At 37.7% G+C, this 16,460-nt stretch overlaps 1 protein-coding gene across 9 annotated transcripts in view; it reads left to right on the top strand.

Annotated features, from left to right (window-relative positions):
* Positions 1–14,196, top strand: part of LOC110836459 (structural maintenance of chromosomes protein 6) — a 31,299-nt gene extending 17,103 nt beyond the window's left edge. For 4 of the 9 annotated variants that reach the window (XM_087342271.1, XM_087342273.1, XM_087342272.1 and 1 more), the window contains 4 exons: positions 491–649; positions 1,310–1,470; positions 3,293–3,382; positions 3,684–4,531. In XM_087342271.1, the coding sequence (XP_087198397.1) occupies positions 491–649; positions 1,310–1,470; positions 3,293–3,382; positions 3,684–3,869 (596 nt within the window). In that variant the 3' untranslated portion in view covers positions 3,870–4,531. The other 5 variants (XR_015533471.1, XR_015533472.1, XM_087342275.1 and 2 more) reach the window with 5 other exon arrangements.
* Positions 14,197–16,460: the final 2,264 nt, after the last annotated feature.

Below are 16,460 nucleotides of genomic sequence, written 5' to 3'. Positions count from 1 at the left end.
CAGTCTGAAAAGTCTGAGTGTACAGTCTACACAGGTAATGAACTGAAATTTGTCATCTCTTATCTTCCCTTAAAACTAATTTCCCAGTACATATAATTTATGTTTTTAAATTTCTTTAATCTGATTATATAAAATAATTCATAGTGTGTACGTGTGTGAGCTTGGTAACTCAGGGGGCAGAGAAGATCCAGCATATTGTGCGCTGGATATTCTCCTACCATGACTTACCATTCCTGCACTGATGAAAAAAATTATACCATGGTATTTATTGCCAACCCATTAAGTAAATTTTGTAAGATCGTGATGTTTAATATCATCAAGCCCAAATGACTGAATTAGAGAACATGAGAATTGCGAAGGATCCTCTCAGTTAACCTAATACTGAATGAACAGTGGATTTGGTCCGAAACTTTAATTTTATTTCATATGATATTGGAAGGAAGATTAAGTGTGTGTATCAGAATTTTAGAATTGTTCCTGTTTCTTCCAGAATTTATAAAGAAGGGTAAAGTCACTGCTACCATCGAAGTGACATTGAAGAATACTGGTCGCCTTAATTACGAGAGAGAACAATATGGTTACCATATAATTGTAAGGAGACGCTTCGATGCAACTGGTCGCGGCACATACGAAATAAAGTCAGAAGAAGGTACTGGGCTTTCTTTCCCTCTGCTTTTCCTTCATCTCAGATATTGGATGCTCTCAACAAGAAATTTGTTATCTTTAAACAATTAGTTTTTTGTAAATAAAATATGACTTGTCCCCTTCCTGATTGTATATGTGTTTTAAGAGGGCATTTTACCATGCACACTGATTATGTGTAAATGTCTGTTTCATCATATTTGTTTCAAATATGTTCTGTTTTTGGCTGTTTAAAAAGATGCGCAGATTTCAGGCCCATTTTACTGAAATTGCGTAAAAGTGTCATATTAGGCTTCTTCTTTTCTGAGAGTCCTGTTGGTCTTCCTCCATATACAGCATTATATAGGAAGTTTCAGTTTATTTCAACTCACGTTACTTGATGTATTGAATTAATAACTTGGGTGAAGGTTGATTTACAAGATTTATGTACTGTACTCCATTCAAACTAATAGTCTCGATTGACTCTACTATATTACAAAATTTACAGCTTTTAAATATTGAAGATTTCTGTAAGTGGCACATTGCCTACCCTTTCATCTTCGTTAAATTGGCACCAGGTCCCGACCGTCTCAATGAAATAGTTTGTTTGGAGTAGCAGTTGATCACATTTGGGTCAGTGGGTTACATTACTGTGTATATATCATTTCTCATTTGTTTCCTGTTGCAGGTGAAGTAATTTCCAGGAAAAAAGAAGAACTGGACAAAATTGTTTCAGCATTCAACATACAACTTGACAATCCCGTGACAATTCTGAATCGGGAAGATGTCCGGGAATTCCTAAACAGTAGCAGTTCTCAGAAGTACAAATTCTTTATGGAAGCAAGGAAGGTAGGACATGTGCAGAGTCGATGTCACATAAACGAAAGGTCACTACCATTTTAAACTCTAAGAAAGAGGTTGTTATTCTGTTCAAATGTTGATTAATGTTTACAATAGAATGAGTTTTATGTTACAACCTTTTTTACAATTCAGATGGCTGTAATTTTCTCTTTAAATGATTAAATTGTGTAATGCACTTATTTGCATCTGCGCTGTAGTGAATGCATATCAGACTGAACAGCAGTACCAGTTTTATTTTATTCAGACAAATTTACAATTAACTTGGCTTGAGATCCCAATTTTCTGTCGATGTTGATCTTGCTAGTTGTAATGCCATGTGGGTACCTTTGTCTTGGAGGAACATACTGGAGGAAATATGTTCTTCCATGACTTTGATACTCACCTGTTCTCTGTGAGAAACTCAAACTTCATCCCCACTTTCTGTTTATCCTTTCGGGAAATACGCCGTTGGCGACGGATTTTGTGGAAGTCACTTGCTTTGAAAATTATATTTTTATTTGTTTGTGGTTTATTTTTCGCCACTGTCATTAGCTACTAGTTAAGACTTTATGGCATTAGATGATATATAATGGATGGGAAAGGGTGTTGAGGGAGTTCTGTCTTGTCCTCACCTAATTTAAGGTACTGACCCAGGATGTGCCTGGAGGGACTGAGGGAAGTCTCAGGATAATAGGTCTCCAGGCTGAAATTTGAACCAGGGACCTCCTGTGTATAAAGCACATGGTAACTACACTGCTGCAATGGTTGTTTGTTTTATGCTGTGTTTATTCCAGAAAAATTACTACTCATTTACTATTAAAAATTGTAATACTCAGGGGAAGTAACAGAAGGCAGGGAAATTTTGTATTGTATGTAAGGAAGCCAGGGTCCACCAACTGAAGAAGAATAAGATTGTATTTGAATGTTTTATATTTGTGCAGATTGTAATGTGCAAGCAGCAAGAAATCAGGTGACTTGTCCTCTAGGTTATGGTAGAAATTTACCAACGTTTCGGAGGCATTAAGCGCCTTTGCGATGTAGGCGAGTTTCAACCAGACTACACATTGCAACATTGCATCAACTTCATATTTATCGTGCTTGCTTACATTTTGTTAAATCTTTGTAATAGTATGAGTTACACTTGTAAATTTTGTACTGGAAGTTGCTACATCAAGTTTTGGCGTAAGTGAAAGTAATAAACTCGGTGTCATTTGCAATCAATGATTAAGTGCCACTTCTGTGCAACTCCTTTGGTGTGGTACTATAAATGAGAAATGCACATTTTTTAAAAAATGCTACTTTCATTTGAGTGAGAAATCAGACTTTGGAAGCTGCTGGCAGGGGCACAGTGGTTATGGATCAATTGTTACTGATTCCAGACAACTGACATCACAGACATTGGACCATCACTGTTACGCTGTGCATACATTTCTTAGCTCGTTAAACATTTGTTTAAGTTGTTAAATATGAATTCATGAAGCCGTTGTTGTTAATCCGTAAATATTGGTCTTGTGGGTTGTAAATCCATGTGGATTTGTATGTAAATACCAACATTCCTGAGGAACGTCCTGCTTCCATCTTTAGGGCTGAAAATATCGAGGCAGTATGTTCCTCTGAATTGTTGATATTTGTTACGTGAGTAGTATGAATCCTAGTAGCTGTGGCTAATAATTTTTCGCTGGATAAGGTGAAAATGCAGCTGTTCAGGTACTCCTGCCCTACCAGGTATTTTGATTTGCGTTTTTGAAGACTGTAGTAGCTGTTGTCTAATGTTACAGGAATTTGAACTGTTTCTTTTGTGGTTATTTAGTTTCTGTTTTGTATGTTTCAGGATCTAGAAAACATGATCGAACCACGTGATATGATTGATTTGCAAGTGAAGTCCCTTTTCGAGAGTTTGCTCCAAGGGTGCGGACGCAAAGTAAGAATCAGAACATTTCTCTAAAACAGTAGTTCTCAACTTTTCTGTTTTATGGACAAGTAGTCTCTCTCAAATCCAACGTATTGTCAGACGTGTGGTGGGATGATATTTAATTTTAAGTGAAAAATTAATAGAAGTAAATTAAATCGTATGTAGGCAAAAGTGTTTGGGGTTTGACAGTGAAAGCTGAATCAGATGTTTGATGTTTGTGGCCTCTTATGTGTTCTGTTAACTATGTTTTTAATTTGTAATGTGTTTGTGTCTCCTCAGAGACTTTGATTTTGGCAAATGTTGATTGCAGGGTGAAATTAAGATTGATCACCAAAAACAGACATTGGAAGTGAAAGTGTCGTCTATGAATGACCCTCATGTAGAAGACATCATGCCTACAGGAGATTGTTCATACGCCATTGTTCTTGTTTTCTGTTACCTAGAAATTAGTTTGTGGTACTTGGTACAGGCATTGTGCCAATTCTGCCTTGAATGATTGTTTGTGGCTTTCAGTTTCTCATTCATTTATACCTTCTCGTCTTCATGGATTAAGTATCTTAATGCCTTTATCAGCCTCATCACCTTGCCAGCATCTCCCTGGTTCCCTTGTAACTCTGCCTTGTTTGTTTCAATTCTGCGCTGTATCTGTTACACCTTATCGATTTTTGTACCATATTTTACAATTTATTTGCCCAGTATTTTGCATATTTTCAAATGTGTATGGCCAACAGAATTGTGTGATGATGTTAATGTATTTATTTTGACAGAATCATTGTACATAAATCCCTTCTAGTTTGCTTTTCACTCTGAATTCATGAGTCACAAATTCATAGTCGGAATACATTTCTAACTTTAGCGTGTGACTGTATACACCATATTTTAATTTTAATTTTAATATAGTGATTTCCACAAAGACTGAGGTATCGTAGACATAATCCTCAAATATGACCTGTGCCATGCATGGTATTCAGAGTAAATTGTATGAGAACTGTAAGCTACGCCGTCACCAGACGACACGTAGAACGAATAAATAGGCCACATGATTTATAGGAAGCAGAGTAGGCTTTGTATAAATGTTATCCTTACATTGGCATTTCATAGGTGATTTTGTAAGTCCTTGTTTTAAGGTTTTTGTTGCTTCTTTAGTTAAATATTTTATATTTCAGGATATGATGAATCATCAAAGGATCATCGAACCATCCCCGACAGAAGACAGACTTCCAGTTTATCTTCCTCACCGCACAACGCGTATCCGCCATTCAGTCCCATGGGGATGTTACAATACACAGGTACTAAATAAACTAAGAGCAAGATAGAATACTAAGCCTCTTCTCTGTATTGACCACGTTCATCTTCAGTGTCTGGTTGGGTTGGAGGGTTCTTGGAATATTTAATCTTTTTTGCTGTTACATTTGGTGAAAAGTTTGAAGTTGGATAGGATGTTGTGTGTGCGCATACGTGTGCCTGCATGTGTGCACATTAATGCTTTATATTGCATAAATTATACTTGCTATTCTGTGAGTGGTAAATCTTTTCCAGCCCCTGCAATGCCATTTTAAGAGTTTTAAAAGTTTGTTGTTTACCGACTAAGTTTGTGTACCTGTTATCATGAAATACAGATTAATAGTTAACTTCTGCAGCATTAAAAGTGTTGCCTTGTCAGTAGGCTCACGAGAATACAATTCTAGTCTGTTTTTTTTATATTGTGTGCCAGCACTTGCTGTGTGCATGATTTGGTTGTTTAGCTAACAAATAGATAGTTCACATGTTTCTGTTGCTTATTTCGTCAGTAGAATAACACTGCTTAACTATAAGACAGTGTTTCCTTTTAATATCATAATATATTATTTTTACTTACAGGATGGATGATCTATGCAGGGGTAATAATACACAGTGAAGAAGAAGGAGCTTGTATCTTGAAGATTTCTGTCTTCTGGGTTGTTGCGCTCAGTAGTCTGGTCGATGTTAACCAACGTTTCAGAGGTCATACTGCCTCCATCATCAGGGCGATGAGTATGAAGATTTCTGTCTTCTGGGTTGTTGCGCTGTGTAGTCTGGTAGATGTTTACCAACGTTTCAGAGGTCATACTGCCTCCATCATCAGGGCGATGAGTATGAAGATTTCTGTCTTCTGGGTTGTTGCGCTGTGTAGTCTGGTCGATGTTAACCAACGTTTCAGAGGTCATACTGCCTCCATCATCAGGGCGATGAGTATGAAGATTTCTGTCTTCTGGGTTGTTGCGCTGTGTAGTCTGGTCGATGTTAACCAACGTTTCAGAGGTCATACTGCCTCCATCATCAGGGCGATGAGTATGAAGATTTCTGTCTTCTGGGTTGTTGCGCTGTGTAGTCTGGTAGATGTTTACCAACGTTTCAGAGGTCATACTGCCTCCATCATCAGGGCGATGAGTATGAAGATTTCTGTCTTCTGGGTTGTTACGCTGTGTAGTCTGGTCGATGTTAACCAACGTTTCAGAGGTCATACTGCCACTGTCATCAGGGCGATGAATGTGCCAGTTGGGTGAGTGGTGCTGTTTATAGGAGCTGGACCGTGAATGGAGTATGACCTCTGAAACGTTGGTAAATGTCTACCTGACTACACAGTGCTCAACCCAGAAGATAACTATCTTCGTTCACACTGCCATTAGAACCTCAAATCCTACTAAGAAATTACTTAATATATCTCAGAGCAGTGCTTTGATTCAGATTAACAGTAAATTGGTATGCTGCATCTTGTCTTAAATATGTCAGTATCATTAACAATTATAATGGGCACAAATCCAGTATTTCAGTACAGCCCCTGCATTGTAACTTGCATACCCACAGTCAACATCTTTACTACAGTGATAACCTGAAAGTTGATATTGTTAACCTCTACAGTTAGGCAACACTATGCAGAGTCAAACAACTAGTTTTGTATCAACCCTGAATATGGAGACTATATGAACATTTCCAAAATGTTGGTAAAAACTTGCCGTATGGGATCACAACCCAGAAGATCACAATTGGCATTGCCTTAAATAGCTTTTTCTTTGTCATTCTTCATATGGAATGAGCTGTGACTAGTTAAGGGCTGGACAACTGAAATTTTGTCCTCTAGCCTCTGCACCCAGACTCGTATCCAATGGGTACTGGGGTCCCTTCCTCGGAGTGTGGTGTGACTGGGTCGTGATGCTGACCACTCACCCTCATCTAGTGCTGAGGTCAAGAATTAGGAGCTGTACCTCCTCTCCCCCCCAAGTGACCTACATGGCGTATAATGGGATGGCTTTACTTTTATTGTGCATGTGGAATGTTATTACCATGCAGTCTTTTCCTCATTTAACACTTCAGAGACAGGGAAATAAGTCTCCAGCATTTCACTGGAAGGAAGCAAAGAAGGCCCATATGTGTCTCTGCATTGCTTAATGAGCATTTTGTGGAGTGTCATTGATACCACGACAGAAGATCTTTTGTTTTTAGTGCCAAATAGACCTCTGCAACAGGAAACCTTTGTCTTGCCTTTTGGTGGTCTGATAAGGGATGGTTATTTTCATATGAAGAGAGAATGGCTTCCTGAAGAAACTCCACAGCTATTGCAGTACCCTCCAGAATACCAGAGTGACCAAGAAACCGACTGTAGTTCCTCCCAATAGGAGGCCCATCAGGTGGTCTGTGAATTTCTGTAGTTCACCTACTCCTTGTTCTCTCCCTTGAGATTAAAGATGACATGCGTATGACATGATAAAGATCGTTCTGAGACACCATCCATTTATCTCACATGGATTAAAATCTATTATTTCCTGCATTCTATTGCTGAGGAAGGTGAACCTTTCTCCTTGATTTAATATTTGTAAATTTTTGGATTCTGGGTATTCCAGTAGTGCTCTAGGATTGGTGACCAAACTTCTCTATGTTACTTGTTGTGATTAATAAGGCCATTTGCCTTTCCCTGCAGTAGTTAATTATGTCTGCCAACATAGACAGCAGCAGTTTGATTGAGTCACAGAGCAAGTATGCAGAACACCCTTGCCATTGGTGTTGAGTCAGGTATATAAATGGATCTTCCTATAGAAGTACAGTCAATATCATGGCTGCTGTGTCAGAGATATACTTGTATGCTCTGCAGTCAATTTTTCACTGAGTTTATGAGTGCCCAGTTTGCTGTGATGCTAGTTAATCTGTAGGAAGGAGAGCCCCATTCTCAGATAACTAAGAAGGAGCCACCGACCCCCTTTGTCCATGCCTCTGAACAGCATAAATACCATCATCGTACACTCTCAAAGCTAGGTGAGTGCACCCCTTTTTGGGGAACTTGTCTGTGCCTATCCTCAGACTTGAATTCTGCTGTCGTAATCTCATAAACATGGTAGCCATCTGCACTGGTTTCCCAGGGATCCATGCCACAAATTTTTCTGAGTTCTGGAATTGATCCAGTCTTCACAACTCTCAGTCTGACTCTCTCCCAGTGATTTATCCGTGAAATTACGCCACAGAGCCATTCCTTAGCTCATTCAAGAACACACATAAGTGTGCTGCTGCTCAAGATAGGTAGGTGTCATGCCTTTCTCTTCAGGAAACACATCAGTTTCTATCTCCGCACTCTACACCGTTGACCGTGAACTTCCACAGTGATGCCCATGTCCTGATGACCACCATACCTGAGCATAGCCGGTGGATCCATGGCTGCTGACAGCTGGATATCTCCGGCTTCCCTCTGCAATTTACTGACTTGAACAGCAGAGCCCCCATCATTGGTCCCAGGCTGAATCAGCAACAGAGTTTTTCAGTCAACCTTCTTGAGGAAACCTTTCCTCTTTCTGCCCCTCTTATAATGCAAGCCAGCCTGATTATTCTTCTTGATGGTCAGGTTCGAGATACCTGTTTTAGCCAGACCCTTCACCAGAGCTCATAAGAGATTTTGCCACTTCTCTGCATGAGGACAGTATAACCATGTTTACAAATTTGAGAACCCTGATAGGTTGTTATAATGGCATGCATTATTATGTTTTGCAGAAGTCCAGCTCGAGTTCCAGAGATTCCGATCCCCATCGAACTTAGAGCCCCGGCTTGCAAGGGCTTTGAAAGAACTGAGAGTCGTGGAGGAGGCAACTTGCCTGTTAGAACTTGCTTCTGATGATCCAGAAGGGATTGAAGGATAACTTAAGCGTTGCACGGTATGAAAACAGAAAATTGTGATACAGAGCACAATCATGAGCTGATCTATATTATTATGGACATAATTATCCAGGACACTTAGTTTACATACATCAGTGTGTTTGTTGAAATTCATAGAGAAGCGAGGGGGACATTAATTTAAGTACCGTAATAATTCAGAGCAAGAAGATGGCTGACCGTCTTCGGAGATGTTGCGAATGTGTAGTCTGGTAGATATTGACCAGTGTTTCAGAGGAGCATGCTGCCTTCATTATCATACTTATTACACTGATGATGAAGGTAGCAAACTCATGTACGTATTGCGAGAACATAAAATCTCAACTCAGAGCAGTTTCCTTTCTTGTGATGAAAACTGCGGATAAGAACAGGCACATTAGTGCTGTTCCATATATTCATTGAGTTCTTTTTAACGTTTTGTGACTTGCTAATTTTTATAGTGAGATGTGGTTTGCACCCCATCTCACTTTATTTCATTCATAGCAATAATTTGAGCTGCTTAATGCTAGACGAAGTTAGTACCACGACGTGTTGAAACAACAGAAGACTCGATTACTATCTCATCTTCTGATGCAATTGTACGCAGGCCACCACCATGTAAGATTAAATATTAAGATAAATTTAAAAGATACCTGAAAAAGTATAAACAATATTAATACGAGTATGTACACCCCCATTTGATTCATTCAGAATTTAAGGTGCGTACTTAAAAAAGTTTACCACACATATTATAATAGTTTCACTATGTTTTAATATAATTTGTAATATACAGCTGACTTTCAAAACGCTATGAAGTTGACTCAGCACAAATATGTTTCCAGTATATTTTTTCAACAGATTATTTTGAACCCAGATATAGTATAATGATTTTTTATTTATAGTTACAGATGTAATTATCAGACGTAATTTTTACTCAAGGGAGATTTAAGAGTATTTCCTTTGCTTCATCATAAAGCAGCATTTCGTAAAAAGAAGTTTCTACGGACACAAGCAAAGCTTTAAAAATGCCAGCCCAGTTTTTAAAAAATTTGAACATGTTTCATAATTATCACAGATACTTTGAAATGTAATCTGAGGACAGGAATGTTGGGTTGAATTCCCCTTGTATCGTCACAGATAAAAACGTGAAAATTTTTAAAGCACTGTTAAATACTGCAATTTGTATTTTGAGTCTTCTGATTCCAAGTTGCACCAACATAACTGCTATAAATTGGCTCTGATTAATCAGAGTTCAATTGGAGAGGGCATCCACATGCACCGAAGAAACGTATCGATCAGTAACAAACAAACTTCGCCAAATTATCTTTATCAGATGAACAAGAAATTGTAGTAGGAATTCAAATTAAATTATAACCTATAATAACCTTAATTAAAGCAATTAATTGTAGCACATATGAACTAAAACAAGGAAGGTTAAAAGAATCAGGCCAATTGAGGAGGGCATTTAAACACAAATTACTTACCTTACGTACATTTATGCCAGCCGCTCTCGTCTAAAACTTCTTTGCAGATTATAGCAAACACCGGTCAATGATTGACGATAGAAGACGGATTACCAACCACAGATCGTATATCAATTGCGAAGTGCTCATCCTGCCATCTATGAACAATGTAGAAACAACATAATGATGCAGAGATGCCAGTAGATGGACGAGGTATTTAACAGAGTCACCAAAGATAAAACTGTTTGTGTTACATTCACATGATTGAATGCTTTGTTGGGGAGGGGGGGGGGGCAATAGTTTTTGGGTTTCGATTACTGCATGAAACATTACCGTAAAATGTGAACTGCCATGGAGCAAATGTTTGATGGATATGGTCCCACAAGTAAAGGAATAGGACTTCTTTCAAAAATGGCTTGCACTATATTAATTTCATAATTATAATTTCTCAGACACCTGCAATCTATGTTCCTCCCTTAGAGAGAGAGACAACGGGCAAAATTATTGTTTTGTATATATTGATCTTTAGTTTCTCAGAAATCAGACGGGAAGTCGAAATATTTCGAACTGAAAATTGTCGAGCATTTCCAGAATATAGTCGCCTCCTGATTTCCTCATATCATTCCGATTTATTATCGTTGCTCCCAAATATTTAAAATTTGTCACGCTTTTAATGGAATGGAATCAAAGAGCAGGATAAAACCACATCTTACATATTTTTCATTTACACTGACTGTGAAAATGCTCCTGTACCGTCTATAACATGATCTTGTGTCATTTTTGCCTCTCATTTATCTTTCTGACATCAAAATAAAACAATAAAATATGCAGGTCTGTTATTTCTCCTACCCAATTTAGGGATTCCCCTGTTGTTCCGCTCTGTTCGTTTCTTTGAGCAACAGAAATGCCTGAAGGATTTCTAAATTTACTTCCACTGATGGAACAATCTGAATGACAAATAAGAAAACAATTTCATATATACACGTCACGTAACAGATATTAATAACCAGTGAAACTATTTTACCTCTGCACCTCTTACTGCTCTTATTTCAAATAATTCATTTAACGTACATACACGAGGCGAATTTGTTATCTTCAGATCTAATACCAGGGCTAGGAAAAATCAGTTGAAAGATTTACTATAAATAAGAAAGTAAATCAAAATGTTTCTCATTTATGGTGGCATAGAAGAGAAATTTACTGTCATGGCAATAATTTCGATCAATCTCATCTTAATTTCCGCTTTGAAAATTCAATTTTGTTTTCCAAAATGCAAGATTGTGGTCTGTGTTTTCAGAGGAAGTGATCCTTGCTGAGGAAAGGGCCACAGAAGAGGGAAAAATTGCACTTAATTGAAGGTGAGTTCAAAACAAATGCATGTTGCATTAGTTTTGGTTTTGTAATTATGAAAAAATAAATATTGTAGATAGGTGATTTTCTTTCGAAACACTTCGCAACAACAAAAAATTGTTTGCGTATTAACCTGAGTATCTTAGGTTCTCCTTACTTCCACAAATCGTATATCTTATATGTCAACAGTGTTACGCCTGTTAATACGAAACGAGATTGATTCTTATTTTGATTGACGAATTTTAAGTTTGTCATCTTACTTAAGTATTTGGGTTTGAGTTAAAACAAATTGGACCTGTGCACATATCTAATTATCACTTTAATATCAGTTTGTTTACATTTTGAATATGTTCCTTATAAATACTGTATGGCGTGATCTGAAAACCATTTTTCTTTTAATAAGACCAGTGAAAGTATACATTTGTTACGATATATTTCATTTGTTTCACCATCGACAATTATATCGAAGTTACAGAACGTTACTCCACAAGAAAATATGATGTGTTTATTTCTGGTAGTTGTTTGAAGATGATACAGAATGAAATTTGAAAGGTTTCAACAAGTCAGATCTCCACCCCTTCTGCCATGTGCCATTGGCGTCAGTTCCTTTGTTACTCCAGAAGGGTTGGTGAAGTCTCTCAGGCTTACCCTGTTATATTCTTTTGGGGGGTATTCCAAGAAATGTGTCTACAATTTCACAGTTGTCATCAGAATTTACTGAAATGAAGGAACAGATATGTAGTATTTGTGCAGACATTTGAATATGTATCCTGTCACTAGAGGTGCCCACGTATGGGAACAGTTTCAAATTTTCATGTTCCAGAAATTTAAATAAAATGTAGTATTTCTCAAGAGAATGGCATAGCAGGTGCAATTGGACTTTGTATAGAGAACTTGCCAGATGAAATGAAATGCTACTATCAGGACTTTGCTCTCTTTGTTGAGGACGTGAATATCAAAATTGAGGTTAAGTCATTATTCTTTGTTTATTGTCATTAACATGTAATTTTCAGACTGAATTTTGAACTTGATTTAAAGCTGTTTTATATTTAAGTATATCAGGTGTGACAGATCATAAGATTCTACTGCATTTCTTGTCATTAAGAGTTAAAATATATATATATGAATAATTGCTGCTGTGTCTTGTTACAGTATTGTAGTTTATTTATTAACTACAATTTAAATTGCATTATAATAATTAAATCAATTTGAATTTTGGTTGATTTGAATAACAGTATACGCTTACAGACACAAATTAGTGATCCGTAAACGTGGATTTAATCGTGTTTGTTCATTTTACAAATTTATACTTATTGCAGGTGCTGGGAAATCTTTGGCCACGAAATAAATATGACGAGTGAGTTTATTAAGAAATCGCTTGCAGTGTCCGAGCGGAATGAGTATGGGATCCATGACTTACTTTTATACTACGTAAAACGTGAGCTGTCAGATAAAGAAAAAGAAGGTTTGTAAATTACACTGGCACTTTTACATGCGTATTCTTAAATCTACTGAATTTGAATCGCCGTGAATATGAGGAATAGACACATTGAAGGTAGGATTCAGCTCGACACGTAGCAGATGGATTTTAAGGGGAAAAAAATATAACTGGATTTAAATTCTGCATGCTACCCTATAATTCCAGGCATTTACTTAAGACTACAGACACATTTGGTTATTCCTACCCATCACTTTCACACACAGAATGAACATAATTCGCTGGGACGATACGCTACAGACTTGTTTATAATTAATAATCTTCATTGATAGAAAGGGGATCTGGGGTAGCTGAGTCAGTATAGATTTGATCCCCAACATGGACAAAGGGTTTTTCCTCCTCCGAGGGCTGCCTGCCCCTATCTAGTGTCAAGGTTAACGCCAAGTGCCTACATGGCGTGTAGTGGGACATAAGAATGATAATAATACAAAAATAAAAGTTGCTTATTTAAACATGGACTTTCATGCTTTTTACTATCGATAATTATTTTCATAACTCATTCAATTAAATCAGTCGAAGCGGTATAATTTTTAGATAATATTTCCATAAAGACTAATTAATTACAGAATGTATTCTGGCCAGAGAACAATAATTTTGATTTGTTCATTAAATTTCTTCTATTCTACCTGAGCATTTGTGGGTATCTAAGGTTATGTTTGTCCCTAAAGTTTGGGACTGAAAAAAATGTAGTCCGACTGATATTACGCAGTGATGAGCCTGGCCACTATTAAAAAAATTGTTGCCTGCTCGCAGTAAGTCGAGAAAAGTTTGTAATAAATTCTGTGAAATATAAATTGTTTCGCACTAAGATATATTTCATATTCATGTAAGCAGTTTGATATACTTGATTACTTTTTATACTTGGATGAAGTATTTTAGATTATTTCTCTTATCATGGAAGCGTACCGTGCTTATTTTAAAGTGTTAATTATTTTAGTGAAATATATTAAGTTGTCAACACTCCTTAATGGAAATTGGAAAAGCGATGATTATAATAACAGAATTAAAATCCCTATGTAGACGACAGTATGATTTGTTTATTGCACAGCTCGGATCATTGTAAACCCTCTCGGCTCTTGTATTTTTCCCTTTTCATTTGTATTTTAAGTTACAAATCAATAGAACTGGATGAGACGTAGTGTCATATTTGGTAGCTGGGGGAAAAACTGGTAACAAGTTATGTTATCTTTCCAGGATGAACATCTCACATCGGTGCTACAAGACTTTGAACAGCGGCTTAGATTTACACGAGTACCAACATACAGATATTGTTCAGTGTGGATTGCAGGAACATAGAAATAGTCACGTTTACAAGAAAGCATTGAAGATAGCTAAGGAACGGACTAATTTAGTACTTAAAATCGCTGACTTGTTCCGTAGGTACGTTTACTATTAAAATTTTTGCTCTAACCACCTCTTTTCCTACAAATTCAAGTTCCTTTGCGTGTGTGAAAGGGCAGGCGAGACTCTCCCCGCCATAAGCCGCTCGCACAGGTTCACCGCGGCTCTCGTCTGAAAGGGTCCAATGCGTTTTGCTGGGATTTCTATCTCTAGCAGTCACTTCAGCTCACGTGTGAAAGGGCTATGCCGGCCGGAGCTTCGGCTCATGGTAGGGTCACCCAAGCCGGACAGGTCTAAGGAGATGCGCCAGACTAAGAGCGATACCCTGGTCCTCCAGGTTGGGGCTTGGGGTTATAACAACCCCACCCCGGAAAACGATTACTGTTAGGATACTCTCAAAAGAGCCTCGGATGGATCATTTTGGTAATGGACCCTGGCAAACGTTCACGGACTCGGAAGCGAACCGCGACACTGACCGTGGCCAAATGATGACGGAGGCGCTGAAGTATGGGATGGACGTGGCAGGGTTTCGAGCCTTTAGGAGACAGAATGTGCAAGATAAGGCTCGAAGGACACTTCAGAAACTTGTCCTTTGTTTGGAAGGTACCAAGTATGGGAGTGGTCAATCAGATTGATCATTATTATTTTATTATTTATTATTGACTGCAAATGGGTTTATACCCGGTGGCAGTGTCCTACAATAACATACAAAACAATGAGACAGAACAGAACAATGAGATACATCAACACAATGAGACAGAACAAAACAATAAACAAAAGGACACAACAAAAACAATAAGACACAATAAACAATGAGATACATCAACACAGAGACAGAACAAAACAATAAACAAAAGGACACAACAAAAACAATATGACACCCAAACAATGGGATACATCAACACAATGAGACACAACAAAACAATAAACAAAGGACACAACAAAAACAATAAGACACAATAAACAATGAGATACATCAACACAGAGACAGAACAAAACAATAAAAAAGGACACAACAAAAACAACACATCCCACTCAAAATCAACCAACTCATAAATTACAAAACCATCCAACCTCAAGTACTTAACTTAAAAAAAAGAACTTAATACCACCTAGACATAAGACAATAACTGTAATGTATTACAAACGTCATGAACTGATGCACTCACACAACAATACAATGAGACACAACAATACAACATACCACACTCAAAATAAAACATCTGACACAATAAAAAAACACACATCCACTAATTAATCACAATACTTAAGAGTGGAATATAAAGTCCGCTCTCAGTACATGAAAATTTTATCCCAAAGAACTACAGCCCTTCATCACTTGGAGACTAAGACACTTCACTTCACTTATCACCATTTATTCCCAACTTAATAACCCTTAGCTTGTAACTACTTTTCTGACCCTCTTTCTAAAGGTGCCTAATTTACAGGGGAAAGACTCTAGCACGCCTGGAGGTAATTGGTTCCAGCTTCTTATGGTCCTATTTACAAAGGAATATTTGCCTACATCCGTTCTTTGTTTCCTAGTCCTAATTTTCCGAGTATGATCGTCCCTGCCCAGGTAGCATGGCTTTAATAATCTATCCTCTATCATTTTCCAAGCCCGGCCCCCCGTGTATGCTTTGAAAAGGGCGCACATTCGGGCTATCAATCTACGCTGTGCCAATGTTTCCCAACCAGATTCGTTCGTGAAATTAGCAAATTTAGCCGCTCTCTTCTGCACCCGATTTAGTGCTCTTACCTGTCCTTCCCTGTAAGGGTCCCAACACACAGCTCCATATTCAAGTATCGGTCTCACTAGCGACGTATAAGCTAAACGTTTCGTATTGTTATTTCCCTTTTTTAGTATACGCATTACGAAATGGAGAGCCTTCCATGCTTTAATTAGTGTATAATTCACATGATCTGCCCAGCTCAGATCACTGCGAATAAGTATTCCTAAGTACTTAAAGCTATTTGCCTCTGGAATTAATTGATCCCCAAAAAAGTAACTCAGCTTATCCTTCACCCTAGCTCTATTGAAGCTGACTGCTTTACTTTTACCTGGATTTATCTTCATTTCATTTTCTACCGCCCATTCCCATAATCTATTCATATCTGTCTGTAACTTATCAATGTCCCTACTATCCATTATTTTCCTGTATACTATACAATCATCAGCGAAAAGCCGTATATTTGAATCAATGTTTTTCCAAATATCATTAACATAAGCTAGGAATAGCAAGGGACCTAATACGCTCCTTTGCGGCACCCCTGACGTTACCCTGACTTCATGAGATAGCTG

Source organism: Zootermopsis nevadensis, unplaced genomic scaffold (assembly GCF_977971745.1).
Source record: "Zootermopsis nevadensis isolate Lab colony 2312 unplaced genomic scaffold, Znev_1.0 Znev_ptg000288l, whole genome shotgun sequence".
Lineage (NCBI taxonomy): Eukaryota > Metazoa > Arthropoda > Insecta > Blattodea > Termopsidae > Zootermopsis > Zootermopsis nevadensis.
The sequence above is the reverse complement of the archived record's forward strand: the minus strand, read 5'-3'. Positions and strand labels throughout refer to the sequence as shown.